The 9,066-nt window shown below is 34.6% G+C and overlaps 1 protein-coding gene across 3 annotated transcripts; it reads left to right on the forward strand.

Annotated features, from left to right (window-relative positions):
• Positions 1–523: 523 nt before the first annotated feature.
• LOC129312063 (arabinosyltransferase XEG113-like) lies at positions 524–8,820 on the forward strand. Of its 3 annotated transcripts, XM_054954628.1 has the most exons (14): positions 524–971; positions 1,957–2,232; positions 2,347–2,552; positions 2,954–3,059; positions 3,508–3,764; positions 3,946–4,081; positions 4,365–4,459; positions 4,553–4,606; positions 6,100–6,213; positions 7,243–7,341; positions 7,440–7,559; positions 7,816–7,855; positions 8,053–8,139; positions 8,416–8,553. In XM_054954628.1, exons 1-13 carry the CDS (start codon positions 785–787, stop codon positions 8,133–8,135), a joined length of 1,773 nt encoding a protein of 590 aa, XP_054810603.1. In that variant the 5' UTR covers positions 524–784; the 3' UTR covers positions 8,136–8,139; positions 8,416–8,553. The 3 variants fall into 3 exon arrangements, with proteins under 3 accessions (XP_054810603.1, XP_054810601.1, XP_054810602.1); XM_054954626.1 differs by lacking the exon at positions 7,816–7,855 and having other exon boundaries at positions 8,416–8,820; XM_054954627.1 differs by lacking the exons at positions 7,816–7,855; positions 8,053–8,139 and having other exon boundaries at positions 8,416–8,820.
• Positions 8,821–9,066: the final 246 nt, after the last annotated feature.

Genomic DNA, 9,066 nt, shown 5'->3' on the forward strand with positions numbered 1-9,066 from the left:
CTAATAATTAAAATTTGAAATGTTACAAATTTTACCCCCAATAAAGTAATTACTTATCTTTAATTAACCTTATCTTTTCATATTTACCCCTATTTAATAATATGTTTTATCATAAAATAAATATAAAATAATTTATTCAATAGTGATACTGAAAAAAAGTAATAATTATATTTTAAAAGATTAAAAATATCTTACTATTTTTAATATTCAACCCTTAAAAAACTTTTTTTCTAGCAGAGGAGTATTAAATACAATATAAAAGTCACATTCTATTAAATCAAAATTTCTCATGAAAATATATACACACCAACGTGATGTTCAGGAAAAAAAAAAATAAATGAAATTTTTTAAATCCCGTACATTGCAGGGAGCATTTTCTAATTATTTTTTATTCCCGTAAAGAAAAGGAAAACTATTATTTTTGTTAATTTCAACAACTTTTATGCACTGATAAAAGTTTAACAAATTTATAAATTTCTTTACCCATCGTCCTCCTGCTTCATGCTATGAAATGGTGATCGACTCCAAATTCTTCTTGTCCCCCACCCCCCTTGATAATATCAATTCCAAATTCTGGTATCTCTGCTCAACAGGGATTTGTATCTTTATTTTTTCTTCCCCAATTCTCTTCTTTGTCACTGTCATGTTCGTTTTCTTTGGCGTTTAGAAGTAAGACGGTGATTGTAGTGACGATGCAGAACTCGGAGTTGGTCGTTCTTCTCTAATTCCTGAATGTAATGTTGATAGAAAAGGAAAGACAGAGAGGAAAATCAAGTGGAATCAGATGGCCTGCAGAGGTGTGTGCGAGGACTTAACTCCTTCGAAGCCTCTGTTCTTGACGGTCTACACTATTGTGATAATTGGCGTCGTGGTTTCATTCTTTTATGTCTTCTCTGCCATATACTCAAGCAAGCCCACTGTTGATTCTTCTGGCTGGTTCTCTTCTCCTTCTTCCTTACCTTCAGTTTCGCGTATGTCTTCAACTTCCCAGCTTTGCGCTTTTCACTTAATATATGCATTAACTGCATATTTCTTCCGAGTTCTCTTTTTGTGACAATGTAGTCATGAAGGTATAGCTTATTTGAACGGTGCGTTGAGAACAATTTACCATATTTTTCTGCTGGAAGGATTTTGGTAATGACATTAAACATTAGTCATTGATTTGCACGACATTTATGCCGCCCCCTTTAGGTGAAACATGAAATGCTAGCGCTTTATTAATAATTTGCGTGTAGTTTTTCTCCTTCTTCCTTGTCGGGAAACCATGCCATTGATGTTTTCCTTCCACGTTGAACTTAAGCTCCTTTCCTACTCTCTCTCTTGTATTGTTTCTTAATCTTACCATTGTTGTGACGTATTTAAATGCCGGGGTGGGGAATGCAAGGAGTGTTCAAGGGTGTTTGAGCCATTAAGCATTAACTAAACCATTAAATTGAAGGTATATCAATTTATGGGCAATCGATTATCTAGTTCTTCTCGAAATGTTTACCTACTTGTCGTTGGACATGGAAAGTTGGAATTGCAAGCATTTTCCTTTTGTTTTTTGCGATGTGACAAACCTTCTCGATAGTGCAGAACGGGAGGATTTGAAGATAACTAGACAGAGAGGAAGAGAACCAACTAATTATGTCTGATTTCTGGACTGACCTTTGTTCTGTTTATAATAAATTGCGGTAGCATGTTTTTGTCGTTCGTCAGTCTTTCAATTAGGCTCTGTTTCTCTAAGTGTAAGTGCGTGATTGAATTATTATTGAGTGCTCCTTCCTTACTAGTAGAATTTTGAATATATATATATATATACATGTATATTTTGTTAGTTACCTTCCTCAGTTTATGTTAACCGCGCCTTGGGCAAGATACTTTTCAATTCACCAAGAAGTAGTCTTGCTCCCTTCATCTGCAAGTTTGATTTTAGAGCTTAACTGAACTTTTCCTGATGAAGATTTTGTCTTACAGATCAAACAATCAACTTTTCTCTGGCAGATGAAGGGCATGCTATGCCCACACATGCCCTAGGTCCTCAAGGTGTATGGATTAAACCTGTATGGGAAGTTCCAGCACACAATAAGAATATGCCTCCTTTGGAGGCTTTCCAATTAACGAAAGAATTGGTTCAACAACGGGTGAAAGATAATATTGTAATTGTGACCTTTGGCAACTATGCATTCATGGATTTTATTCTGACTTGGGTTAAACACTTGGCGGATCTTGGACTTTCTAATTTTCTTGTTGGTGAGCGTAATCTTTTCTGTCATTTGTCCTGTTCAATGTTATATTCATTTGCTACTATTTTTCCTGTACAGTTGACTAGAATTGACATAATAACTTTGAAATCTACCCTTTTAGGTGCAATGGACGCCAAATTATTGCAGGCATTATATTGGAAAGGGGTACCTGTCTTTGACATGGGCAGCCGTGTGAGTACAGAAGATGTTGGTTGGGGGTCTCCAACATTTCACAAAATGGGGAGAGAAAAAGTTACTCTGATAAACTCAATACTGCCTTATGGTTTTGAGCTGCTGATGTGTGATACTGACATGGTTTGGTTGAAGGTGTGCTTTTCCATTTCTAAATTTTTGTTTTCTCATAAGTGAAATTGCATGAGTGTGATTATTATGGTTGCATAGTTTCTTATAGTGATACTCAAGAAGCGTAAATGCTTTCTTAGTTTCTTTTTTTTTTCCATCAACCACGTAAGATAAAATTATCAGAGATAACTTTTTAATTTTTTTCTTGATTGTTAAAACATCTGCTTCAATTCTTAATCATTTAAAGCGTCATATCTTTTTTACCTTGCTTCTTCACATTATCTTGCGACGTGGTTATGAGTTCTTATGTCATTTTCTTCATAAATTATCATGTTTCAGCTCATCTTCTTTTATCTCTCTAAACCCGTTATGTGATTGTTGTGTTATTTCTAATACATACATTGCATTACATGGTTCTTGGACAGAATCCACTTCCATATATTGCTCGTTATGCAGACGCAGATCTTCTAACGTCAAGTGATCAAGTCATACCAACAGTTATTGATGATAGTCTGGAAATTTGGCAAGAAGGTGATGATTATGCCATGAGCAGAACTTACTGATATATCTCTTCAATGTTTCTTGCGTTAGTTCTCATATTAAACTCTTTCTTTTCTTTTCTTTTTTAATTTTAAAGGCAAGCCACATCTTATGAATACCACAAACCTCTCAATTGATCACTTTTCAGTCAAATGACATCTTTGGACTTAGATCTGTGACCTGTTGAATGGTAGTGTGATCTTCTATGTCAATTGATATTAGTTGAATTATTAGATACCCCATTTCACTTTAGAATGCCTTCTTACTATACTGCTTTGCCTATAAATTGGAAGGAGGAGACACATTGAAGCCTTTTACATTTATTTTTAAATTTTACATATTGCTCCTCTCTTCATTTTGTTGTCAGACATAGCACTTATTGAATTATTCTCAAATAGACATTTACCTTACTGATGACATTGTGCTACATCATGAATAGTTAATGCTGCCTACAACATAGGAATATTTCGTTGGAGGCCTACAGAGTCTGCAAAAAAATTGGCAAAGGAATGGAAAGAAATGCTTCTAGATAATGACAAGATATGGGATCAGAATGGTTTTAATGACATTCTACACAGACAGTTAGGACCGTCTGTTGATGAGGCCATTAGACTTGTTTATGCTTTTGATGGAAATCTGAAGTTGGGAATTTTGCCTGCAAGTATATTTTGTAGTGGGCATGCATATTTTGTGCAGGTAGGTACGACCTATTTAATAGCTTTTAACAGTTTGGTTTCCTTTTCTTTTTGTGGTTTGTACGCACTATGCCTTTAGCTTTCTTCTATGCAATTGGAGGAATCTTTTTTGTAAATCTATAATGTAGGAACGTTAAATCTTGTATCCGTTCTCCCTAGGAATATATTTGTATATTATACAGGCTATGCATCAGCAACTCAGACTAGAGCCATATGCTGTGCACACAACATTTCAATATGGAGGAACTGAAGGAAAGCGCCATCGGCTTCGAGAGGCAATGCTTTTCTATGACCCACCAGAATACTATAATCCACCTGGTAATAATTTCTGATTTCTTCCTCAATTTAGGTTCAGGCTATTCATTTTTTATTTTAAGAAAAAATTACTTGCAAGTAACAATACACTCATTTCACTCTTTCTTGTAGCAATCCTTATCATGTATTGAGGTTTTTCTATTCCTTCTGTTGTTGAAGCTTGCTTTCTTCTTTGACACTGATGACTGAAAATTGACACTTTAATCTGGTTGTTGTATCTGGTTATGTCTTCTTTGGTGACTCCTATGCATAATAGCATTGCAAGCTTACTTAGTAACTCTTGCAGGGGGTTTCTTGTCGTTTAAGCCATCTATTCCTAGGAGCTTGTTACTAAGTGGGAAGCATACCATTGATTCACATTTTTCTCTGATCAATTATCAAGTATGCATGTATTGACCTGATCCTCTTCACTTCAGCATTGGAATGAAAATTATATTGCATCTTGTTGATTATGTTGTGCATGGGTTTGTCCAGATAAAACTGATAAGGACAGCACTTGCTATTGCTTCTCTTCTGAGAAGAACTCTGGTGAGTACTGTTTTCCAGCATTATAATTGCAAAACTTAAAGTACAAAATTTCTCATGTTAACACTATTGGCTATCATTATCTTAAAATTTGTTGAGTTCTGTGAACTAATCAATCACTCCTAATATATGAGATAGGAATAAACTTTTTGTTTTTCAAATTTTCTTTTACATTGTGCAATTTTCATAGCCGACCCAATTTAATGAGATAAGTTTTGTTATTGTTGTACCTTAAAATAGAATGCAACATTGAGCTTGATTGGGCTAAGAAAAAAATGATTAGATTGGGGAGTGCTGGGCACTAGGCCAATAATGTTGGCCAGTTTTGAATGACAAGGTCATCTATATCCTTCTTCTCCTTCTTCTTTTTTTAAAATCTAGGGAATTAAGTGAAAGCCTTATTTTCTTGGGAACAAAATGTAATTTTATAAGGTTTTACATGAAGACTATTATTTTTGGGGCGTTAATAATTTTTACCAGCACGCCCCCATCTAGAGGTCCTGATTGTGCCCAAAAATCTTGACTGAGATTGGAAACCTGACCTTATACAACTCATATGACATTCTGTATAGAACCTGTATGGACTTGACTTCCAAGAATTGACAATGGACTCCCAAAACTTGAGATTCTATGTTAGTAACCCCCTGCCATTTTCATCCAAAAAAAAAAAAAAACCTTTGCCATTAATGTGTCCTTTTGTTTCACAATCCAAACATGACATATTAAGGGGTTATATGAACAAGACTCTTGGATTAGTCGTGCAAAAATTTAACAAACACATACCCTTTAGTGAATTAATGGATTCACTAACTGTAGGTTTATCTACATAGAGTTTGGGGTTCATTGTCGAGTTTGAAGGTAGAGGAGTCGCTTTCACATGACTTAAAAATTTCAATGATCCATATTAATCCTGGCACTTTTGCAGTACACGAAATTTATTTGTCAGTATAAGCTTAAGGGTTTTATATTGCACAGTTATTGAAGTGACAGACGATAATTGATTGTGGGCTTCTATGACTAGATTTGTTTTGTGCTACTTATTAAAATCACAAGATCATATCACATATTGTAATTGTCATCATAAGCAGTTTTTGCTTAGCTAGTTTTTACTGTTATTCCTGTGAAGTGCAGAAATATACTGTTTGTGTCACTTTCATCACTATTCTAGATCCTTATGCCCTTATCAATTAATGAGCCAAGTATTAAAATCTTCTGTATAGAGTTCTAAAACTGTTAATCTAGATTTTATTGCATTTCCCTTTGCTATAGTTGAAAACAGAATGCACATTCTTTTCACCTGCATTAGTGAAGTATAAGTGAAATTTCTAACTGGTTAGAAAGCTCTTCATTTCCTACTTTTATTGATGTAATTGCTTTCCAATTAATAAGGATGTAAAGAAAAACTGCGTTATCATGTGTGATGGCTTTCCTAGTGCATGTTCACTTTTTATATTTATAACTACATTTTAAGCTGGATTATTTTTGTGTATGTTTAGGTCATGCCTCCGCTATGGTGCAGGTTAGATAGGCTATGGTTTCCACATCCTGGTGTTTTGGAGGGAACTATGACTAGGCAACCCTTTCTTTGCCCTTTGGATCATGTATTTGAGGTATTTCCTGCTTTTTAAAGTGACTCCTTTTGAATGTCATTCTTCACATATGCTTTTGGTAATGTGGCGAATTAAACAACTCATCTTATTGATGTTTAAGTAACCATTATTAGCACTTTTAAGAACAATTTTAGTGCAGCATCTGGACCATGTTAGATAGCTCCGTCTAAGACATTGGTAATGCTACACTTTAGCTGTTGAAATTATAGCCTAAGGATTGATGCTTTTCATAATGGTGCCTCAACTCTGTTGGGGATAATTGGTCCCCGCCTTAAAAATTCAGGAGAATTCTTCATAAATAAGAAGAGAAATCCATGTTATGGGGTTGATAAAGTGAATTTGAGACAGAAATTTAATTAAGTTCATATATAGGCACGTTCATGTGTTGTTAGTTGTTGTAAAAATATAATAAACATTAGAAAATCAATTTAGAGTTGATAAAGATTTGAATAAGCTCGTATATGTGATTGGAAGTCTGTTATCACAATTGTAGGTTGTAGCTGTAGTAATAATAGAAACATGTGATGAAAACAGGGTCAAGCTGACATCTAGTAAAATATAAGTTACAAGACAGAATATTTTGATTGAATTCCACTTTAGTTTGTGAAAACGTTTTAATTTGTGGTGTTTGAATAACAATAAACACAACAAAGTCTAAAACATTTCCAATAGATGAGTAATTTAGGTGTTCGACTTATTTGTCAACTTGTTGCTTAGACAGTGTACTTGAATAAGGAAGAGCATATATGTGTTTTGAATTATTTTATATGGTTTCATATATTGTGTTTTGACCAATTTTGAAATAATTCCTTTTTTTTTCTTGGTGCCTTTTTTGAGTTTGGTATAACAAATTAATTCAAGACAGCCATTTGAGTAGGGTGCTGAGCAAAGGATGCCACAAACTCAACAATTTCACACATTGACCACTGTTTTCCCTTTTTTTCCTATGCACAGCTGTTTTCTCCACATTACTAGTGCATTTTCTCAGCTACTGCCTTGTACTGCTAAGGAAATGCACCACCATTGCAGGTGAATGCCATGTTGAAAGAACTTCCAGAGGAAGAGTTTGGCCCTGGAATAAATATCAGAGAGTACTCAATACTTGAAAATCCCTCTCTGCCCGAAGAGGTGAATTGTGTCCAATTACATCTAATTTCTGAATCAGGGTCTCTTTTCCCGGTGTAAGTTGCTTAAAGGAAATCTGCTTGCCTGGTTCTGAAATTCAGGTAAAGAAGTCTTGGCTTGATGTTCATCTCTGTGAAGAAGGAATACATGATTGTAATGCATCAAATGATTCTGCTGTTGGGGGAGTACTTAGATTTCCAAGGCATAGCGATGAAGAAACGGTATTTCAAGTGCATATTTTTGCCTGAATTCTTCGAAAATAAGCTTTCAACTTACATTGATACAATTAACTCTGCATGGTCGATCAGTCCTGTCACTGTGAGATACATTTATTTAATTAAGTCTCTGCATTAGAGCATTAGTTTCAAGGCTCACGTAGACAACTGTGATTAAAAAAATTGTTCGGGTCAAATTATGCTTGTTTCGGCTAGTTAACGGGCCAACCATAATTTCCTTTTTACAACATTCTTGTGGCAGAACCTAGAAGTGATATTAGCGTATTGGACCAGTTCTGCAAGTAAGAATGCATTTGTATCTATCTACATTCAGAGACTGGTCTCTGAGTCTACTAATTTATCCACAAATTAGAATGCATTTGATAAAATTGTTTTTCTTTTGGGGTTGAATATAGTCTCATGCACTTTCTTTCAAAAAGATACTCTTCTTTTTACGAAAAGAGCCAAGGAACATGTCTGTTTCCACTTGAATTTGCAGTTCATCAAAGTATTCTCGTCATTCAAAGATGTCAAAGTTATCCAGTTCTCCTCGATGCAAAATGCTTTCACTGGTTTTGCTGATAAGGTTAGGCTATTTTGTTCTTAGTGAAAATTCTTTGTGCTGGATATAGTGTTGTAAGAAAGAGGGGAAAAAAAAGAAGAAAATGAAATGAGTGTGCTAAAAGAAACGGGCCTTATAAACTTTTACTCCTTTGTGTCAGTCACTACGTTGTTGTCCTACAGAACTGCTGCAAAGAATCTAATTTCGATTTTTCCTTCTCTCTCCGAGTAAAACGTTGGGGACGAGAGGAAAAGAATTCACTAATAATGTGTTGAAGCCATCCCAAAAATTACCTTACAGGAAAGGGAGGAGAGATTCAGAAGACGTGTAAAGCGATATGTGGGCATATGGTGCTGTGTGCTCGATCACATTCCTGGTCACATATATTATGATATGTACTGGGACGAGAAACCTGGGTGGAAACCAATCCCTCCTCCAACTTCTGAGGATGATCATCCACCTTGGTGAGTTCTGACTCTAGGTCAATATTTGTTAAACCACCCTAATGGATGGGATACTGTGAGAGATTTTAAGTAAGATGGTTTAGTTTTTCCTTTTTCTTTAATCTTCATTTTATTTTTCACTTAACTGGCAGTCAAGATGTGCTTAAATAAGTGGAGAATCTGTATCAATATGGAGGATTTAGGTTACTGTAAAGACGAGACAATATGATTATTGTTTAGCACTAGTAAAATTTTTTGACTAGGTTCGCATTTGTAAATTAGGAGAATAGAACTCTACGATGGAAGGTTTAAAAAAAAAAACACTTTATAATATTTTCCTTTTTTTTTTTGGTTTTATCTTGTTTGTATACGCATTATCAATATCAATATATAATTAAAATTTATAAAAATTTTTTATTATTAATAAATCATGAATGCGACATATATTAGTTTTATTTTAAAACGCACACAATTGTACATGCTTTTTCTAGTTATGAGTGGCAGTTCA

Source organism: Prosopis cineraria, unplaced genomic scaffold, assembly GCF_029017545.1.
Source record: "Prosopis cineraria cultivar Desert tree isolate PC_DT_omini unplaced genomic scaffold, ASM2901754v1 PC5, whole genome shotgun sequence".
Classification (NCBI taxonomy): Eukaryota; Viridiplantae; Streptophyta; class Magnoliopsida; order Fabales; family Fabaceae; genus Prosopis; species Prosopis cineraria.